The 22,727-nt window shown below is 39.9% G+C and overlaps 1 protein-coding gene across 2 annotated transcripts in view; it reads right to left on the bottom strand.

The window, feature by feature from the left end:
- Positions 1–10,836: 10,836 nt before the first annotated feature.
- Positions 10,837–22,727, bottom strand: part of LOC109991878 (matrix metalloproteinase-17) — a 92,775-nt gene continuing 80,884 nt past the window's right edge. For both annotated transcript variants that reach the window (XM_065965841.1, XM_065965842.1), the window contains 4 exons: positions 21,987–22,069; positions 21,150–21,302; positions 20,744–21,001; positions 10,837–13,307 (listed from right to left, as the gene is read on the bottom strand). In XM_065965841.1, coding sequence (XP_065821913.1) covers positions 12,982–13,307; positions 20,744–21,001; positions 21,150–21,302; positions 21,987–22,069 — 820 coding nt within the window. In that variant the 3' untranslated portion in view covers positions 10,837–12,981. The remainder of the gene's footprint in view (positions 13,308–20,743; positions 21,002–21,149; positions 21,303–21,986; positions 22,070–22,727) is intronic.

The raw sequence follows: 22,727 nt of genomic DNA on the forward strand, positions 1-22,727 counted from the left end.
CATCTCCTTTGTCTTGCTGCCGTTGAGCTGAAGGTGGTTGAGCTCACTCCAGTCGACAAAGTCCATGATGACCTGCCTGTACTCCTGTTCGCTCCCCTTAGACACACACCCCACGATGGCTGTGTCATCGGAGAACTTCTGCAGGTGGCAACAGAAGTCTGAGGTGTACAGGGTGAAGAGAAAAGGGGAGAGAACTGTCCCCTGCGGGGCCCCTGTACTGCAGACCACCATGTCAGACTCACAGTCCTGAAGCCTCACGTACTGTGGTCTGTTGGTGAGGTAGTCCGTTGTCCATGCAGCCAGGTGACAGTCTAGTTCCGCCCTCTCTAGCTTCCCCCTGAGCAGTGCAGGCTGGATGATGTTAAAGGCACTGGAGAAGTCAAAGAACATGACCCTCACAGTGCTGCCGGTGTTCTCCAGGTGAGTCCAGGATCTCTGCAGCAGGTAGATGACGGCGTCATCCACCCCGATGTTCGGCTGGTAGGCGAACTGCAGAGGATCCAGATTTGAAGTCACCTGGGGGCGGAGGTTGTTGAGGAAGATCCTCTCCATGGTCTTCATCAGGTGAGAGGTGAGGGCCACAGGTCTGAAGTGGTTAGGCTCCCTGGGGTGAGATGTCTTTGGGACTGGCACCACGCAGGAAGTCTTCCACAGAGTCGGTACCCTCTCCAGTCTCAGGCTCAGGTTGAAGATGTGCAGAAGAACCTCACAGAGCTGGTCTGCACGGTCCTTCACCTCGTCTGGAGTCTGGAGCTGATGCCGTCGGGACCTGTGGCCTTCCTCGCCTTGATCTTCCTCAGCTGGCTTCTCACCTGATCAGCTGTTATGGAGAGGAGGAGGAGGAGGAGGAAGAAGAGGAGGGGGTTGTTGGGGGGGTTGTCTGAGGAGGAGGAGGAGAAGGAGGAAGAAGAGGAGGGGGTTGTTTGGGGGGGTCGTCTGAGGAGGAGGAGGAGGAGAAGGAGGAAGAAGAGGAGGGGGTTGTTGGGGGGTCGTCTGAGGAGGAGAAGGAGGAGAAGGAGGAAGAAGAGGAGGGGGTTGTTGGGGGGTCGTTTGAGGAGGAGGAGGAGAAGGAGAGGGCTGTTGAGGGGGGTGGCAGGGTACTCAGGGTACTCAGATGGAGTTTTGGGGGTGGCAGGGTACTCAGGGTACTCAGATGGAGTGTTGGGGGTGGCAGGGTACTCAGGGTACTCAGATGGAGTGTTGGGGGTGGCAGGGTACTCAGGGTACTCAGATGGAGTTTTGGGGGTGGCAGGGTACTCAGGGTACTCAGATGGAGTGTTGGGGGTGGCAGGGTACTCAGGGTACTCAGATGGAGTGTTGGGGGTGGCAGGGTACTCAGGGTACTCAGATGGAGTGTCTGAGAAGCGGGCTGGTCTGCGCTCTGGTGGGTGGGGGTGGGGTTGGGAGCAGAATCAAATCTATTGAAGAACAGATTCAGTTCATTTGCCCACTCCCTGTCTCCACTTAATACCACTTAAAACATTTTTTTGATTTGTTTCAACGGTGTAATTTAAAAGACCTTTATGATTAAGTTTAAACAAAGGTTGAAAGACTTAGATTTATTGTGAGTTTAATTTTAAAATTAAAAAACTATGCTCAAAAAATCATGTCCCTTGTTTTCATGTCACTACCGAAACACAAGAGTTTTAGTGGCTTGGCTGAGTCTAGATTTAAGCCACACCCCTGAATTTTTAACCAGGAAGTGACATTGCACCCCTGTCCCCCATGACTGAATGATAGGTTTTTAAATAAATGTGCTTCAAAGTCTGAAAATCAGTCTGTAACTTTAAAGATTGTCACTACCAAACACACATTCTCTTCAATTATGTAAACTTTTTGGGGGTTTTATGCAAATGATTATGTTTCTATGGGTGTACAACTCTTCAAAGATGTGTTTGCTTGCCATGTGCTTGCTAGCATTGTTACTACCGAAACAGTCAACACCGAATCATATGGTCAAGTTCGGTAGTGACATTATCATTTCGGTAGTGACAAAATAGACTGGTTAGTAGTTAAATCTCATCATTTTGAAATAAATGTTTTCAAATGTCTTAAAAGCAGTGAGTTTCTTAAGTATCATCATTTCAATCATCTATTTTCAGCAAATAAGCAATTTATAAATAATACTTGTACTATAAATGGTCAGGAATTAACATTTTTCTTCAAAAATAAATTGCTTTTTTGACCACTTAACATTCTTGCTTGTAATATTCCCAACATCAGACATGTTATGAGTTAATATTAAGCAATAAGGTTGAGGGAATATGATACAACACTACAAAGAAAATACTGGTCACTACCGAAACACTGGTTGTTTTTAAAAATATATATATTTATTTACACAAGGGAAGTAAACATAATATTAACAGGTTAACATAATATTGTTTTTATATTAATTATTTTTATTAATTCTATGTTTCGGTAGTGACAAATTTGGGGAGAGGAAAAACATTCCGAAACAGCCTAAAAATACAATATCAAATTTGACGGTTCTTTTACTAGATTTGTGTACATATATATGGTACAATACATATATAGGGAAACATTTTTGGGAATAAAACTTAAAACGTTTCAAAATATATCCAACCTGACTTTGAACCAATTCGGTAGAATGGCCCGTTCATTTTATGCTGACGTCACGGCGTTTTTGACCTTTTTAATCAATTAGGCGTTTCTTTTTGCCTAAATTCAACGATTCTTTAAATACAGTATGTTTTATAATACCACATGCCCTTCATTTAAATGTATACAAATAAACTATAATTATGGCTAATACCATAAACACTTTCATTACTATAATCATCAGGCATCCTGTAATGAGAAAATATGGATGGAACCCAAGGTGAAAATCAGCTTTATTTATACAGGTAATGTAAGAGTTGACACTGCAGAATTATTAAAATCAGGTTACTGGCTGTGACAAAAAGCAGTCAAAATATAGTATGAGAGGGGGTAAAAGGGAAACAAATAATTTCTCAGCATCTTAAAAGTTCCAGAGATCCACATTTCCAAAGAGAGGGAGAAAAATAGAAGAGAAGAAATCAGTTTCAATCCCCATTTGCCAATTACAGCAAGTGCAATGAGTGTTTGGGAGAGGAATCATAATGGAGAAAATGACCAATGAAAAGAGGAGACAGCAGCCAAAAGAGGAGATGATGGAAAAAATGTTGAAGACAAATTAAGATAATCTGGAAAAAGAAGGCATCAGAGACGTATGGTGCAGTGGCAGCTGGAAGAAATGGAGAAAAAAAAGAAACTACAGGGAGGGGTTTCTATGTCAGGATATAACTCAGTGCTTACATTATAAGTGAATTATATATCCTAAATGTTCTAGTCTCATACATAAGACCAAATTCCTTTTAGTAGGCAGCTGTCCAAGGACTCTTTATGGCATACAAATAGAGGCTGGTAAAGCAGAGGATAAGAAAAAGTCTGCTGTCTCTTTCACTTGATCTCTTTAGTTTGTAAAATAAGATGGAAATAAATGATTTTTTTCTACCATTAATTGCGTAACTGTTTCACTAATGTAGAAGAGCACTACTCTGTTTTTGTTTCAATGACTTAACTTTCCCCTTAGTTATGCCCAGAGACACATTGACTCTGAACTTAACACACATTAGGCCCCTTCTCTTTTCCCCCTTTCATTTAGCTCAGTAATATTACAATTTTGCATTTAAGAAGTCAGCAATGATGTAATGTGTCTTTTTACTGGCTTGGATTTAAAACACTGCTTCATAACCTTATAGCCCTATTATTATCCTTTTAACGTCACTGATTTTTTTTCATTTTTTTTTTTTTTACAGTGAAATAAACAACTTAAACTATCCACTGAAGTGCTCTTTAATCCTGTTACACATGCAGAACACTCCATTCATTGTACCGGTCTGTTAAGACTAAAACTCTCTCAATCAAATAAGAATCTAAAACAAACAAATGCATTTCTAAAACATTTCAACTGGCCTCATTAAATCATAAAATATTTATCATCATTTTCATAAAATGTCATTGAACGTTTTTTTTTAAAACTCAGGTGCAGATGCTAAATGTGCTCATAGTTTATATAAAAGAATGCAGCAATATCAAAAACACTGAGATATGATTCATTACTCTAAATTCCAGCATAAGCTTCAACTAAGGGGTGTATTGTTTAATGCAGCTTAATCAGCTATTGTTGTATTAAATGCAAATTTTTGTCATTTTTTTAGGGGGAGGGGGTAGATTCCTAAAACACACAAATTCAAAGCAGTTCTCATGTTTAGGTATGCTGGACACGTTCTGATCCGGATATTAAAGTACCAGAAGAGGGCGATAGAGGACCACAAAAGCGTGCATATCTATCTATGGCATTGTGATGGAATTGCCAATTTATTTTCCACCAATTTCAACCAAATGTAATTGAAATAAAGATGGATAAAATAAATTATCTTAAAAACTCCCTTAACAGTTTAGTCCAGTTGTTGAACATAAACATCAGTGAAACATAATCTTGACTATAAATATTTAACCTCAAAATGTCATGTAATCAGAAATAAACTCTACCAGGAAGCAATCAAGAGTTTTTGAAAATACATATTTCGGTTGCAGTGTAAACATTGTTAGTACGTTGTCAGATATGAATTATTCAAAATAAGGTTACTTGTTAGGAGTGACATTTTCCAGATGTTTTGGCACACAGTCGAGGCACCTGTAAGATCACCTTGAAGCATTATGCTCCCAGCTCACTCTCCCCGGCAGTCTGAACTGTTGAACTATTGCATCTTGATGTGAAGTGAGATTGCAGGATTGTATAATACTGGTGCTGTACTGTTGTTGTGCATGCCATCATGAATTAGTCATCGTGAGTTTTCCTAAGCCAAGAATCAGGCTTCATTCTGTATAATGAGATGCATCTCTGACAGCAGGCTGCTGATGCTGTGATGTGTTCATGTTTATAAGAAAAAATATGTTGAGTCAGAACTAACTATGCTACTCTTCAACACACTTCTCTGAGTCAGAACGTTTCACTATGCAGGACAGTTGCTGTATTTTGCTGTAAGCAGCCCACCAGCCTCTGTCACAGGTGTCCACTCTGCAGGGGTGTGCTCGGGTTCTGAATATTTTAGCTGCTCTGTGGTTCCCTCAATCTGATTGATCGGTTCTCCCTTTGCCCAAATGAAGTCTCTGCTGGTGACAGCTGGTCTGAAGGCCTTCAGGACTTCGGTCTGGTTATAGGAGAGGCTCTGACGGAGCCCTGCACACGAATTGAATGCAAATAACGTGTTAAATTACACTTTTAATCAAACCTTAAAACACATGAAATATCTTGAATTCCTGCGACACACATGCATGCACACATACTGATCACACAAAGAGTTAGCTCATCCATCCATGCAAGGGCGTAATAACCAGTTTTATCAGGACACACTATGTATACAATTCAGCCATGTTCTATATATGTGTGTTGTAAAGAACCTTAGTTCAATAACACAGATAAGTGTTACCATTATTTTAGAATAGTTAGTGATTCTTTCCCTCTTTTTTTAATTATTATTATCATTTTTTTTTTACTTTTATTAACAAAACGTGCACACACACAATCACACAAAAAGAAGGAGATACAAACAAGAGGGGAATTGTGGTACGGTACAGTTTTGCAAGCAGACTTCGACCGAAAAACAGACAAAGAAAACAAAATAAAAGGAAAAAGGTAAGTAAATAAAATGAGTGAATTAGAAAGAGGGACACAATAAATACATGTCAAACAGGACAAAGAGAAACATGGGGACAGTAAGAAAAAAAATGTAAAATTGTTTTTGTTTTGTTTTTCCCTTTGTATAGACGCAAACATGATGATTACCAAATACAGACTATTTGTAAATTATATTAAAATGGTAGTTAATCTAATTTCCTCTCTCCTCCTCGTTTACCCACTTGGTTCTGCTGTGGTGAAAGTGATCATTTTCCTAGCAAAAACCCAGTAAACAATCACTGACTTTTTCTATAATTATGAATTTTTCCTTATCTGGAATTAATGTAATGAAGGTCCATTATGTGTATGTCTGAAAGATAGTCATACACTCTCAAGCACAATGGGCATTATGGTGACTTGTCTCTCTTGAGGTCCATCTGAAGTGATTGTGGTCACATGAATTTCATTGTGTTGCTGCTGTCTGCTGCCCCTTGATGTCACTGAAGTTAGGTGTGTTTCCCTGCTCCAATCCCTGGTTTTATCAAAGGGCACCGAAAAACAAGTTCCCAGCTCCATTATTGATTTATTTTAGGATTTTTTCATGAACAATTCGCTAATTTTTCTCTAATTTGAGAGCCCCCCATGGTACCTACGTTTTATGGGACTTTGTATAGGGGTAAATAAAGGAAGAGTATTTCAATTTGCCATGTTGTTCTTTAATATATTTTGATTGGAAGTTTCATCGGGTATATTATATCAGGTAAAATATACCCAATGTTAGTGATGGTCTTACAAAACTGTTAAATAGCTAGGATTGATTTTTTTTGTCGATGAGGATATGTTTTGATGAGGCAAGGATACCGTAAAGTAAAGATAAGCCTTCAAGAAAGTAAAGAAAGGCAATTAGGGAAACAAAAATGTTAACAATGTGTGTGGATCTTTTTGCTGTTGTTGTTATTACAATTTCTTTATCTCCTGCAGCTTATGTTCTGATCCAAATTTGCATTTTATTATATCTGAAACAACTCTTCAATGCTGATCTGTGACTAAAGAAACACTTGGAAAAGTGCTCATTTTTTCCTTTTTATGCAAGTCAATACAAAAAAAAAAATAATATGAAAAGGTGATGCACAAACACAAGTTCTTATATAAATAAATATTTTCTTCTTTCTTCTTTCCATATTCACTTGTCTCCACTCAAACTGCTTAGTGTCATGTTTTACAGCATCATAACCTTATGAATCTTGTTTATTATAAAGAAATGTACCTCCTTGACCGAGGGCTAGGTCACTCTCTACTTAGCTAATACCATGACACTGTACCCTGTACTCTTCAGCCTTACATCACACCCACACAGCTCAATGGTCTCCAGCTTTTTCATGTAGATGGAAAGCTACGGATCATGCTGTGAAGGTCAATACTTTCTCAAAGTCATCACCGCAACAAATTGAACTTTAAGGACTTGATCAGCATAATAGTTTTGTCTGCAAACCGCATTGAATGCTCAAATGTGTGATCCCCGCCATTAGGTTATGCCAGATAATTAAACTGAGAAGCTAAGGGAAATTCAATACACTCTATTACAACCGAGTGAGCCTTGGACTCGAGGGAGACTTTGGTATTCATAGACTAAAGTGTTTTTTTAAATCATCAAGTGGGTCTAACTCCAGATGGAAACACACTAGCCATTGAATATTAGTTCAGTGGTTTCATTTTACAAATCTGAACATTTGACAAACGCTCTGATGCTCTCTCTACAGCACTTTAACAAGCCTCCTGATATGACAAACACTTACTCTGTGAAGTGTCAATGTCAAGGATGACGACAAGAAGGATAACTCAGTATTCAGGAGCTGTGCTAAATATGTCCAATGTTCTCGATAACAGGAAATTGATTTGAAGAGCTCATCTGAAGGGCCCTTGTAGGGAGGATTCCACTGATTCAGTAGTAAACTCCTACATCTTCTCCTGTGACTTCGACTGACTAAAAAGGCGAAACAATACATTTTTATTTCATTTCACAACCTCTGTATTCCCAATCCAACCCCATAGAGTCTAGATTACCCACAACACAATGCAATTCACCCAATGACAGTTTGTTCTGACTTTTTTTTAGCCAATCCAGCCTCAAGCACCTAGTGTCAAGCAAAGATGAAGGCCAGACTCTGTGGTCTGATGATCTCATGGTGACTCAACTTACATCACTTGAGGCAACCGATTACAACTATTGTGTTGCTCCTACTGTGGCCAAAAGGGTTTTCACACTTTTTACACAAAGTAGCATACATTCTTTAGTGATACATTGAGTTTCCCATCATGGCAATAAAAAAAAAACGAATTACAGTCAAACATTAGGCTACTGTATCTAAAATTCTAATAGCTGGTGTGTACATGCTTATATGCCTCCAACTTTTTACATCCAATGTAGGACAGTTAGTTTGTGTTGAGTGCATTGATGTACTGTTTTAAAAAGTAATATGTTTCTGTTTTGTTCTTACCAGAACAAGTGCTTCTGAAGCATTGTACAGAATAAAGTGTGTTGACCAGAGAGGGTCCAGACTGACTGACAAGAAAGATCCAGAAAGTCTGCAGGTCTATACTTATTTATTAGCCATTTTTTACTCACGTTGCCTGCATGCAATTATTTTGTCAACCAGAGTGTTCTCTTGGCTTTTTTCTTCAGTGCAACTCTGACAGCATTCAAATAGGTGATATTAGGTGTAAGAAATAAAAATGTCCAAAAACAGACAAAAAAAATAATTGTTTCAATTGAGAAGGGCTTGCTTTAGTACTTACATAGTTATTTTTGTTTGTACTTTGAGTATCCAACATCGAGGCTTGTATCGTAGTCGGCACATTTTCAAGGTGATTCAAGGTGAAGTCCCTCACTCAGTCACTGTGTGGAACCAGATGTTTAGAGTGAAAGTAATGTCTCTGCTCAAACTTTGAGAGGAAATGAACAGGTCCACCCACCTCCCCCCTCCACTGAATCCCTCAGCCTGTGTGGGCAAGAAACTAATTTAATGTGACCTTTTGATGTATGGTGGTAGACGTCTGCCTGAATCAAGACTGATAAGTCTACCAGATAGTCTCTCCCCCTGCAAGCTTGAACCAAGCCCTGCTGCAGACCCTCCCTCTTCCTCACTGCTTTGCATTAGATTGCATTTGTGCACTTGCACAGTGACGTAACTGTGGGGACGTTTTTACTTTATTGCATGCTATGCACTCTACCTGTTACACACTATTTATTATTTTCTGCCACAGGCTTTTGGAATTGCATTTCAACTCAGTGTTGTGAAGATATTCAGGTTGGTTAAGAGCTCCACACATCAGAAGTTTTACAGTGTTTGAGGTATGAACACTTGAAGAACATGGTCCTTGGTAGTTGAAAATAGTCAACCTCAGTTTTATTTAGAGGTGAGTAATCATGTCCTCATCTGAAGGTCTGTATCAGTGGTTAAACCAAGGGTTCATTACATAACATAGATAATGGCTAAAGTTCTGGAAATGTCCCAGAATAAAAAGTATAATGCTTCTTATAAAATGTAATATATTGTGTTCGTTTGTAAGTTATTATTTGGATTATGCAGCAGGACCTAAAACATGATGCAGACATAGTTGACGGCCTCAGGAGACACTGAAGGCTACATCTTAATGATGTAAACCTGCCTGTCTGAAAATATTCCACAAAGTTGTCACACAGCACAGCACTGCCACTCAGGACCGAGCCAGGGCGTGATGCTTTAATTCAACACAGGGAATGTTGGAACTACTGATTAAAATGGAATGATGTTTGAAAAAGCAATGACTTGAAATTCAGCAATTCTACTGAAAAAGAAATACAATTTATTACACTTCTCTGATCAATTATTTGTTAAAAAAAAAAAAAAAAAAACGTAAAAACTATGACATTTGCAATTACAACAATTAGGTTTGGTTAAAGTAACAGCTTTAAAAGGATCAGTGTGACCGAGAGCTGAAAAGTCACCTGTCCTGCTGTTTTTTTTTTGCCCCCCTGGGAGCAGGTGCTCTCTCTCAGTAGCCGCAGGGCCACACTGGTTAATTAACACCACTCGAGTGTGTCAAGACGAGGGAAGAAAAATTGCCAACCTGGCCTGCAAGACGTGACAAAAGGGAAATGAAGAAGGAATAACAATGAATTCATTTTAAACTAACATGATGGCAAATTACAAGAAAAAAAAGAAGTATATTAACAAATGTAACAAAGGTACAACCTATTACGACAAACCACTATGGCTGTTGTGTGTGAGCATGTTTTCTCTGAATGCATGATAGCAAATGAGAATGAAAAATAAAAAACAATCACACAGGAGGATTTGAACGGCAGACATGCTATTAGAGGATTCTAAACTTGATCACACAAAGAATGGGTGTAATTGGGGTGCTGGTGGCGCAGTGGTTAGTGCGTGCGTCCCATGTATGGAGGCCTTGGTCCTCCAAGCAGGTGGCCCAGGTTTGAATCCCGCCTGTGGCTCCTTTCCCACATGTCATTCCCCACTCTCTCTCTCTCTCCCTGATTTCTGGCTCTATCCACTGTCTCTAAATTAAGGGCACAAAAAGCCCAAAAATAAATCTTGGGAAAGAAAAGAAAGAATGGGTGTAATTTGGTTGTGCATTTTCAGTTGGAGGTTCTCTGTAGCCTTGCCGTTAATTAAATGCTCATTTAAGAAGTGAGGCTGATGTTTGAGTGACAGAGGAATCTGTGGTGTGCCATGTTCCCAAGCTTTTGAGTTGTTTGCCAACCACAGTTCACTCTGATCTAAACTGAGCAGGATCTGAGCTGCTGATATTTTTGGATCAGGTGACACTACTTGTCTGATATATTTGTGTGGGAACAAATCTGGATATATATATAATCTTCTGCCAGCAGATCTGTACCTAAAGCCCCTCAGAACGAGTGTGGCTGGTGGTGTGATTGAGGCGGTGTGTGTGTGTGTGTGTGTTGCATTTCGATGAACAGCAGTGACCATTACAAGATAAAAACATGCTTAAGAGTGAACATCAGAGAGAAGGAGAGCAGCTCCCAGTTGGTGTCTGCAAGCTGTCACGTTACCTTCATCTGTCTTCAAGGCTGGCCTCCTTTTCAGTACATCACTCAGACACTCTGAGTGCTCTGGATAGGAATGAACGTGACCACAGATAGCTGATAAAGTCATTCAGATTCATTTATTTTTATACAAAAATATTTTACATTAAAAAACACACCTCCAAATTGAATATACACAGTCCACTTGGTTTTTTGCAGTAACCATGGAACACCTCAACTCAAATATATCTGTGACTATATTCAAACTGTAGGTAAATATATCAGCAAGAATAAATCTAGTCAATTTCATCGTAAAGAGCTAAGATCATCGAAAGAAATAATCCAGCAGTGAGGGAAAAATAGCGCAGTGACCTATAATTTAATGAATGCAAAGTGGAATCACAATTTATCCGTATTTCATACAAAAATACAACTAAACCAATACTGCCTTAGGGAATGCTTCTGCACCAGGGTTGAAAACGATGACTTCATGAATGAGCAGCTGTTGAGTTTAGGCGTCTGGGTAAAGTATTGAATAAAATTTTCAAATGGCATTAAGTGACATTGAGAAACTTGGATTCATTTATGTCTCGCTGGAAGTCATTAATTTATCTTAATTCTCACAGCCCGTCGTGCCCTTTTTTCACCTATAGCGGCACTGAATGGCATTCTCCTGTCTTCACCAGTTTACGGCTCTGATGCCGTTCATCTTGCACTCGACATCCCAGCATGCCATTCATCTGTCTTCCTGTCAGCATCCCGTGGGGCCATTCATCTGTAAACCTAACAATCTATCTACACGGCATCCCAGGGTGCTCTTCACCTGTCTGCCTAGATACATGCCGAGGTGCCAGTCACCAGTCGTGCTAACAGTATCTATATCCTGACTGTCATTCTATCCCCTGATTTGAGTCTTACAGGCAGCTCCTCCTGTCAGGCTGTATTAAAAATGTAATCTCTATTTCTAGGATTGTTAAACACAAAACCTGACTGTGCTCACAAACAATCTTAACTTTAAATAACCAGAAATAAACACAAGTGTTAACATAACCTTTTTTTTTTTTTTTTTTTTTAGAGGAGAAAGGTTAAAGGCCGTTCAGCAGCCTTGCTGGAAGTTTTACGTGTCAGGTGCTTGTTATATCGCTGTCTCTACATTTTGGAAAGTTTACTATTTGTTTCTTGTGGAGGGTTAAATGAGAAGATCCAAACTTTTCTAATATATGTGTGGTAAATATAAGGCTATAGCCAGGGCCACGTTAGCTTAGCTTAGCATAAGAAATGGACACAGTCGGAAACATCTAACCTGTCCGATGTGAATTCAAGGAAATGAGCTCTATGAAGAACCAGGACAGTGATTATAATTTTTCAGATTCAGATTTCATGAATTTTACTGAATACTTTTTACTATATATTCTTTTTCATTTTTCGAGTTTTAATATATATATATATATTTTTTTTTTATCTTGATTTGTTTAACCATCCACTGCTGAGAGGAGACAAACTGGAATTTGCTTGTACATAAGTGCAAGGACAAAAAGGGTATTCTGAAGTATTCTGACAGTATAACGTATTTAATTCTATTGTGATTGAAAGGTTACAGTTACTGAGCAAAGCTAAGCTTATCAGCTGATACCTGTTGCCTAGACAGACATGAGAATATTACTGAAATGTGTTTAATTTCCCTAAATGTTTAAGTATAATTCTCAAACCCAACTGCAGATTAGTAAATCAACCTGCAAAATAAGAAAATCTCAGGAGGCCATTCTTCTGCTGCTGTTCACCTTCATACATCCCACAATACCATTCATTACTGCTGTCAACTTTCTGTACATGAAAAAGAAAAGATTAGGGGTGCGGATGAATCACTCACGTGTATTTGATGAGAACACATTTCTAAACAGTCACATTTCAAAAAAGGCTTCCCTTGCAAACATGAGTCAGTTTAGCCATTCAAGAAGAAACTAAGAGATAGAACTTGTGGTTCTGTTTAATGCAATTTATAAAGCACATTGTTAGCATTATCACTCAGTCAGTGGACTGGTTACTACATGTTCCCTTGTATATTATGATAATGTATATATGCATGTATTACCCATACTGCAAGGCGCTTTAAATGACCATCAAATGGCATGTGAAATAAATAACAACAAAATCATAACAAAATCAATTCATATTTATATGAACAAAATGTTCCAGTTTGTATTTCGACTGAGTCCACTGGCCCCCCCCCCCACATTAAACTGCCACTTTGTCCCCTGCTTTGGCATCATAGCAGTTCAGAGCGGAGGGCCAGCGAGAGCGTCCAGAGAGGTGGCAGCAGCCACAGGGGAGAGGGGGAGGGGCGGGCACCTAAAGGCGAGGCAGTGTCCGAGGTGCAGGAGCACACCTCGTACCCGTTCTCTGCGTGGTCCGGGTGTTGGTGCGCGTTGCCTCTTGTCTCCGTACTTTTGGGCTCTGTGTCCGGAGAGTCCGACTGCATCTCTGTGCACAGGAGCCAGTCTTTGGCGATGAGGCGGGGGAATCCTGCCTCCACCTCCATGTCACTGCCCGGCACTCGCCAGTACTCCTTCCCCTTGAAGAAGTAGGACGAGCCTACAGGGAGAGAGAAGAGGGTCAATGTTAGTATAAGTTCTAAAATACAGTAAAACATTGAAAGAGACAAGTTAAAAACACAGATTCCACTTTGTTTTGTTTTGTTTGTGCCCTTGAGATAAATAAGATAATGCAAATGAAGTATTGATATACAGCAAACACTACATCAACAGGAATATTGAGAAAGACAATGGTATAAAACAGATGTTTCTTTTCTGCTTCCTACAACAAATGTTTTTTCCCCCGGAGCATTTTTCTCTTCTACCATTCCTCTCCTCCTTTCAGCTTATCCGTCTCTTAAAGCCTGTGATATCTCGGCGGTCTCACTTTCCTTCTCACTTACTCTTCACTGACTTGTGACTTGTCACCATGTCTTCTTCAGTTTTCTCTCCTCGCCTTTTTCTCTCTATCTCACTGTTTTCTCTCTGTCCTATAGCAGCCTAAAGGCAGATCAAAGCTTTGATGTGGTTCCAGTTTCTTGGCCGAAAGGTGTTTGTATGGGAACTTTTGTGTTGTATGTATATGCATGCATTTTATAACTGTATACTATAGGGGTGGTGAATTTGTTGCAGGGACAGTCTTCTATATTGTCTTTGGTCTGCCCTCTCTCTCTCTCTCTCTCTCTCTCTCTGGTTCTCACACACGCTCATGCACTCATCAAAGAACCTGGAGCAGAACCTCTGAAGCTGGCAGAAGCACAGACAGACCTCTTAACACCTGACAGGAGAAAGAGCGTCCACGCGTTCAGCTGGGAGTTGCTGCAGGGGAGAGAGGTGATGTTGCTTACTCCCACTGAGAGCAGCCTGAAATAAACACTACCTGCTGCTAATTAGTTGTTCTTGTGCCAGTTTTGAACATCTACTAAGTGCTTTATCAAAGCCTAATCTGCACAGCCAACTGGTGGAGGCATTTCTTTAGGGGTGTTTTTTTTTCTTAGTAAAGGCTGCCAAAGCCATGCCAGATAAAGTAAACATTATACATTCCTGAGGGAGAGTAGTAAGTCCTCTGCATATGACCAGTTCTAATTGCAGGAACAGCAGGCAACCTTTTACCAGCACCCGAGGACCAGAAACAGATAAAGCCTCGGTCCAGTCAAAAGAAATGTCAGGAACAAGCTGGTAGTATAATGTGAAAGTGTGGCTGGAAATCTTTTCTGTTCCTAGAGTGAATTGGTGTAATAACGTTGCCAGTTTATAACCACAGTAACAAGCTAAAACGCTGCTATTTAGGATACATGTAAGGACGCTAGGGACATTTTGTGGAAGAAACCTATAAATTAACGGGGAATTAGAAACTCTCGCGGACTTTGGTTTTTATAAATTATTCTTAGGAGAAACAATTACAACATCTTTTTCTAAGTCACGATGAGAAAAAAGGCATTTGTAGCAGACAACATCTAGATAATCACAAAGCCTTCAGACATGCTGTAAAATAGCAATATTGATTTACCCCACAGTGTTCAAGCACAAAAAAACAACAAAAAGACAGTTTTATAATTTGTTACACACAGATGGTCTTAGAATCTTACCAAAAAAAACCCCTAATGGGAATATCAACTTGTTTCCAAAACTCCTATTTTTAGTTCAAAAACTAGACTTGGCTGAATACGTATCAGGTCCTACTCATAAAGGAAGGTTAAATTAAAAATACACCAACCTTGTTTAGCATTTAACAATACAAGTGACTTCATCACTCAATCAGTCAATCAATCAATCAATCAATCAATCAATCTTTATTTGTGTAGCGCCAATTCATAACAAATGGTATCTCAAGACACTTTACAGAAAGCAGGTAAAAGACCTTACTCATCGCTATAACATCTGACATCCCTCAGTCAATCCATCATGAGCACAACACTAAGCAACACCTACAAGATTCATAAAGAGCTTGGACTCAGTATAAACCACATGCACTAGCTTTTTGATTTGTGTCACATGTACAGGACAAGGCTTGCAAAAATACAGACAAACTCATCAACAATTATGGTTAGGGTTAGGGAACTCCTCTCTCGCTGCTGAAGGTGGAAAAACAAACAAACTGATACATGTTACTTGGAATTCCATGATCAAATGCTAAAATGATTTGCATCCAAACGTACAGCTTGATATTCTCTTAAAGATGTCTTATTATGCCCTTTTGGGGGTTTGTATATTTAATCTATGTAACTACTAAAGTATGTTCACAATAGCTAAAGTTCTAAAAAAGTGTCTGTTTTCATGCACCGGCTCGCTTCTGACTCTTTCTCTAAGGCTCTGAAGTGCCCACGTTCAGAGTCCCCACGTGTGCCAAGTCTGATCTGATTGGTCGGCCTGTCGGCTCTGCCGTAATTGGTCAGTCCCTCAGCACGTTCTCGGAAATGTCACGCCCCTTTTACCATATTGGGAATGCAGCCACTTTGTCTCTGAAGGGAGCGTAAACATTAGCACCTTAGCACTACTGTGCTACCGCAGGCTACGGCATATGGTGGGCGTGCTACAGAAGTTAACGGGTGTGCAACATGAGCTGCAGGGCTTGCCACAACGAGCCAATGGGCTTAGATCAGTGATATCACACTGACAATGACGTCACACTGGAATTTTTTTTTCGAGGGGGGCTAGAACCGAACGTTCTGCGTTTTCGCAGACTTTGAATTTTTGCACATAGATGTGCCTAAACATGCACAGGACACTTGGAAAACACACTAAAGAGCATATAAAACCAGAAAAAAGCATAATATGACCCCTTCAAGGACCAGAACTGAGTGTTAACGTGTTGACTGAAAGCGAGATCGACAATGACACAAATTGGTATCTCTTCCAGTAACAGTGGACACCAACGCTGGAATTCTGCTTGGTTGCCTGAACTGCTTTTGTGAAGACCATGTTAAAATGCTTGAAGAGGGCTATTAAAATACACCCAGTTTTATCAAAACACTGTTTTTCTACCCTGAAAGCAATCCAAAGTGATTCCTCTAGTGATAAAAGGGCCCCAGTGTTCATGACTATTTATATGCAAGACTATGATTGATGGTCTAACAGCTGCCTTTTGACTTATTCCATATTTTAAGGCTTGTTAAATCGTATTATCCCCCACATCCTCTTTTGCTTCACAGTGCTTGAATCAAGTTATGAAAAAGACACTCAATTTAAACCTTTTTAGACCGGGCGGCCAACTCTCACTGAGAATATTTCAGTATACTAAAACACATGAAAAAAAAAAAGTATAAAAAGAAATTTGAAGCTGACACACACTTCAAAACTTCTCAATAAAATGTTTTCATCGGCTTCATCAGAACCTTCAGCCTCTTGTCCATGCAGTATAATTGTAAGAGGCACATTGTGATTATTTCCCTCATAATGCAGTTCATTTTACTCTTCACCATAATAATGACTCACCATAAAGGGCAGTGTGAAGCTAAAGTGCACATAATTACACAGGGCCAGTTGGGAGCTGACACACACACACACACACACACACACACACACACACACACACACACACACACACACACACACACACACACATTCCTGCTCATGTAGTGTATATGAGGGTTTTACAGCAACCACTAGACATTTTATAGAAGCTGTTTTACAGGGACAGATGCACATAGACTGTAAAGATTACTGACATTGCAGAGTTGTGTGTGACATGCTCTAATAATGGCCACATTACCCAACCAGCTCCTATAAAAGTGGCCACGATTAGAGAAACCAGAGGGAGAAGAAGAGAGAGGGAGGTTACAGGAAAAGTTAAAAAGGGAGGTTAAGGGGAGCGAAAAGACACACGAATCAACGCACACACTAATTGAATAATATAAACTATATATATGTGTTTGAAATAATGCATTTTTTCGGTGCATCAGTAGTTAATTTAAATTGGTCATGAATATCACCTTGGGCCTTCTTTAACGATCAGCTGCTTTTATTGACAAAGCTATTTCACTGAGTTGGACTCTCTACTTTACGCCTGAAAGCGTTATCGTTCTATGGAGGAAATTACAACAACCACATTCTTAATGTAAGGTAAAGCTATTTGAGGCTATGTTTAGTACTTCAGATGCTGACTCCTGTGAATGTTCCCATTATCTTGATTATTATGTTGGCGTTCAGTGTTCTGCCGATGTTCCTTGTGCTGGATTAAACTGCTTGCTTCCAACCACCTCAGCCTGTTAATTAGAAACATTCAAAGGCATGCATGTCACTGCTCTGAGATCAGATTTTTACCTCTACTTGTAATGTTACTCACAGAATCAGAAATCTATACAGACCAGTAACAACATTACTTATGTACTGCTCATGTCTCATTGTGTCCAATGACACCCTGAGTATTTTACTTTGATCCTTTTGTAAAAGAAGAATAGAAGATTTTTGTTTGTCTCCCCTGCAAACACAATACCTGTCGGAGCCACACTGATGGGTCAAAGATCATAAGAGGCTGATTTATGTTCGAAAAGGTCAGCAGTGGCAGGTGGGAAAAGGTTGAGTAAGTTGCCGGGTCAGTGATTGGCCACATGTCAAAATAACAACAACAAACAGACAACAACACATGAGCCAATGTGTGCTGGTTTTGCAGAGAACAATGCTCGTGGCTTCCATCTGGCACTTCCTTGACTTTCTTAAAAGAGATTTCACACACTACAATCACATTCTGGATAAAGTTAGATTTTTATACGAGTTGGAAGAAGTGCCAATGCCGCCACAATGAAACATTTCTGATAAAGGAATAGTTAGTGGCAACAGATTAACAGAACAGACTCAAAAAAAGAAACAAAGAGAAGGAGTGCATGGCCAGAGAATGAGTGAATGTGTATGGGTGTGTTTGTGTAGGTGTGTGTGTGCCTGTGTGTGTGAGAGAGGGAGATTTTTCTTCTCACATGTAGAAGTTTAGAAAAAAACATTTCACGCTGAAACTGGAGATGTGCAGAGACAACACCTGATAAAATAGCTGTTCTCACTGCTGCGAAGTGAATGATGCCCAAGCTTTTGTGGATTTCAGTCAACAGCAGCACACTGACACATAATGGCAAAAGAAATCATGTTGACACACACGTGCAATGACAACAAACATCTATTAAGCCAGGTAAAATGATTCGTCTGATAAATCCTTCGCTGACTGTTTGGGCTGGCATTTGCAACACTGTATGAGGAAATTCAATATCAACCTTACAGAATGCGCTGCCAGATGAACACTCAACACACAAATCCCACAGAGAATATCTACATCTTTAGCAGTTGTTCGTTCTTAACTTTTTCCTTTCTGCCATCTGGTGCTGGGCAGGTACAGTGACATGCTTTTCTAGAGCTTCTTCACTGAAAACAGCTGCCTGTTTATTCTGAAAATGATCTTGATGAAAGAAAAAGTTGTAAATCAAACGGAAATATACGTAAAGCAACAAACTAAAAGAGGCTAAAGTGCCTCATAGGGAAAATCCAGAGACCAATGTAATTCTCTTTGGTGTGGTTTGACACTAAAAGCAATACTATTGGAAAAAAGGTGGTCACCTATTTGTTGTTTCAGCCTCAGCCATTGACTCGATATAAAGATGGACAGAGAATCTATTACAGCATCGTTTAGCGGACTCTGTTGCTCCTTATGCTTTTTTTTGCTAGTTTTTTATCTTACCTCGGTAGACCCCTTACTCTCTTAAACTAATATGGTAGACACAACTCTGCAGGAGCTGTATTTGTCAACAGACCTGTCAATCATGGCGCATACCTCTTTTTATAGGATCAAATAATACATTAAAACCAAACGTCTCAGAAAAATAAGCATTCTGACATGAATTGGCATGATAAGAAGTAATAATGACAGAAACAATGTTTGAGAAAAAATGTATTTGATTGTATTGTTATTTTATAGATGGTCCCATTGAGGAGGCGGGGTTTACAACCTATACTCCAGACAGTCAGTAGGAGAGTCTAAAATGTTTTGGCCTCACTTTTGGAGATCTGTCATGTCGCCCATCTTTTTTTTTTCAGTCTAAGGCCTCAAACATCTCTTTTTCCATTTGTTTTTGTTATTCTGTGTGCAAAGCTCCTTATACCTGATTATAATAGTTAGTTAAATAAATAAATACTTTTCTTTGTTGCCTATATGTCCATTTTCCAAAAAAATGTCATATGATCAATTGCTGGTATTAATACTTTGATTAACAAACAAAGAATTCTAGGAAGGTAAAAGGGTGATCAAGAGTGTAAGTAAAATATAAAAATATGCTCAGTTATGGGATTGCTGCACACTTCAAGACTGACTTAAAACGTGGAGTATATATCAGACTGTAACTGCACTAAGATGTGATTCAGAATAAGTAAAAACAAAAAAGAAATACAAAAGTAACAAACACAACTAAATGCAAATGCTACTAATACCGACAAGCTCAAAATAGTTAACATTTTCTTTTTGCATTGTTCAATAAGTGGAATATGGTGAAACAGTATACGTGAAACTGTGTTTGTGTGCATGTGTGGGAGAGACACTGTGATGGTGGTGTGGGGAGTCTACAGTGAGGTAACTGATCCAGGCAAATTAGTTGATGACTGATTCACTGTAGCTGTAGTGGGCAGTCTGTAAAATGAATGTCTGCCCAAATGGTTCTTGTCATTGTCTTTTTTTGTTTTCCTGTGCTGTTCAGGCCCTACAGAGAGACAACTGACTGACTGTCTCAAACTTTGGTTTAATCTCAGGATGGGGGAAAGGCAGAGTGTTATCAGAAGATGGATCTGCAGAGGTTAATGCAGGAGGGGAATATCTGTTAGACCTCCTTGTTTAGATTAGACATCTTATCATTGCATCCTAGTGTTTTTTCTAAACTGTGTGCTGCCCATGAAGCCGACCACTGGCTCACAGTCTCAGCTTGAGTTAATAAAGGGAGACCAGCTTGTGGATTCATAACACCCAACACGATTCTCCAGTGTTTGCAGTGTAAAGGTCAAGGCTGTTGTTGGCTGGCCGAGATGCCAGTCTTACAACCACTTTCTGGTACACTGACTCAGTGTCTTAATGAAAAAAGTTTTTGCGTCTGGAAACTTGAGCATCTTGGATCCCCTGAAGGCAAACATACAGCAGTAGTGTTTCCATAACCACAGCTTACTTTTTATGGGTCACAGATCATTTGCTTTTTAGTCTGCACTCATCTTAGTTTGCAAGAGCTTCTACGTCTAGATGGCCTTGTTTATTAAACATATGAGTGTGTGAGTGTGTGTGTGTTTGTGAGTGTTGTTAGGTTATAGTGTTCACTTGCACGATAAAAACTTCTGTCAGAAAAATCCTTTCAGAATATGCCTGCATACTAGTTCTTACCAAAATACCTTTGTATAAATTTCCCAATCATTTTTAAACATTCATTTATTTAATATCTGCACATTTAACTTTGGCAACCTCAGAGCAGACTGAATAACACAGCAAGCTGATTTAAAATGAGATGAACAAGAAAACAAGTCTCTCGATTTACTACTCACCATCAGACCACCTCATGGCGTCGTCAAGGTGCGTTGGCAGCCCCTTCCACAGCGTGCTGTCTTTAGGATATCCCAGATCCATGCGCCTCAGGTGGTCGTCGTAGCGCCAGTACTGGTTGTCCTTGAAGAAGTAGGTTTTGTCGTTGTGGAGCCAAACAAAAGCTGCGTCCACACCGTCCGAGGGGAGGCCGAAGTCACTGATTGGACGAGGGTAACCCTCCTCTACATTATTGTCTTTGAATACCCAGTACTTCAGACCTGAACATGGTGGAAACAGAGGTCACAATAAAAGACAATTCATAATCTTATAGTTGTATGCATTCACCTGAATGCTAAAAAACACTGATACTTTAAGTTCAATTTGGCTTTTAGACAGTATCCCAGACACATACAAAGGAATATTTACCTTTGAAAAATACTATTTTGTGGTCCCCTGGCCTCTCATACACAGCGTCTACACTGTCCAGGTTGGGTGGGAGACCCCTCCAGAAGCGATGGATCTGAGCGGGACGCAGAGAAACCAGATGCCTCTCTCTGGTAAGCCGCCAAAAATACTTCCCTATAACAGAAAGGAACAGATTAGCGAGAAGAACATCTTCCCAACATCCTGGAAGAGTGTAACAAAAGAAAAGTCACATTCAGATATCTTGAGTCATCAAACAGCTGGTAACAGAGACCAGTTAAAGCCCCACATGTTATTAAATTGAACTCAAATGTAAATAATTACTGAAAATATTGTGTTCTGCACTTGACATTTTTGTTGTTTTATCTACCTGTGAAAAAAGCAAGTTAGGAAATAAGGCTTGTGTGAAGGTTTAGAGCTGTAACAAAACAATTAAGCAAGAACTGACATATTCTGAAAGAGCCAGTAAGGTTCATGTCCTGCTATGTTTTAATACGCTTTGTTTAATTTACCAGACTCACTGGTTAATAAGCTTAAAAGTCCCAGCTCAGCAGATAGGAAGTATACTGCAGGGTGGGCCCTTTGGGACCACTTTGTGTAGACCGCAGAAAATGTGACAGTGTGTGAGTCTGTGATACAAGCCCTGGGAGCCACACATGACTTGGCTTTCTATTGATCACTGGAGCCACCACTCGCCCAGCCCCCTGTCTCTTACTCGTTTCCTTTATCTCCCTCTCCATTCACCACTTTTTCCCCCTCTTCTGTCTCTCTGTCACTCTCCATCTATCCGTCTGTCCCATCTGTCTCTCTTGTTTACTTTCTCCTAATAGACTTGAATACCTTTGAAAAAGAAGGCCTCCCCTCTTATTTGGGCCACTGCATCAAAGTGACTGGTGCATCTGTCGGGGGCATCTCGAGCCAGCCTGGAAGAGGGAGAGGCAGAGGACAGGAAAGGAAAAGTTAAAAGAGACAGGAAACAGGAAAAGTTTTCACTATAAAAAAAAACAAACATTTATAGTCTGTGCAATGAGCATTTGAAGCATCACGTTTGCAGCTTACAAAATAAGACCTCAAGCAGTTGAATCCATTTGCATACAAAGAAACTCCAACTGTAATTATTGCGGCCGCCTACTGAGAGCGTCTTAATGTGTGCATGTATCTGCATGTGTTTCTTTCAATTAAATAGGCTAAACATTAGGTTGAATGCTATCCCACTGACATGATGAGGTCCCCCCAGTGCACATCTCCCCCGGGGGCAAAGGGATTTAAAGCACTGACGTGGTCTGCCTGCCAATGATGGAAGCCATTAGCACCACAGATCTGCCACTGTGAGTGGGAGGCCGCCCGCTCTGGTTTTTATCAACAAAGATCTCCATTCAGAGATCTATTAACACGACAACTTGGCCTCGCGGTCAGCGTTTGTGACCCTTTCGCGAGCTTAATCCAGTTTTTCCACACGTCGCGACCAGATGGAGGTGGTGAAATATGAGTAATGAGTGCGGTGGAAAAGGGCAGTACTTGTGAGAAAAAAAAAAAGAGCTTTTAAATGCCTGTTTAGTCTCCTGCATAAGATTTGTTAGT

This window comes from Labrus bergylta, chromosome 17 (assembly GCF_963930695.1).
Source record: "Labrus bergylta chromosome 17, fLabBer1.1, whole genome shotgun sequence".
In the NCBI taxonomy this organism is placed as follows: domain Eukaryota; kingdom Metazoa; phylum Chordata; class Actinopteri; order Labriformes; family Labridae; genus Labrus; species Labrus bergylta.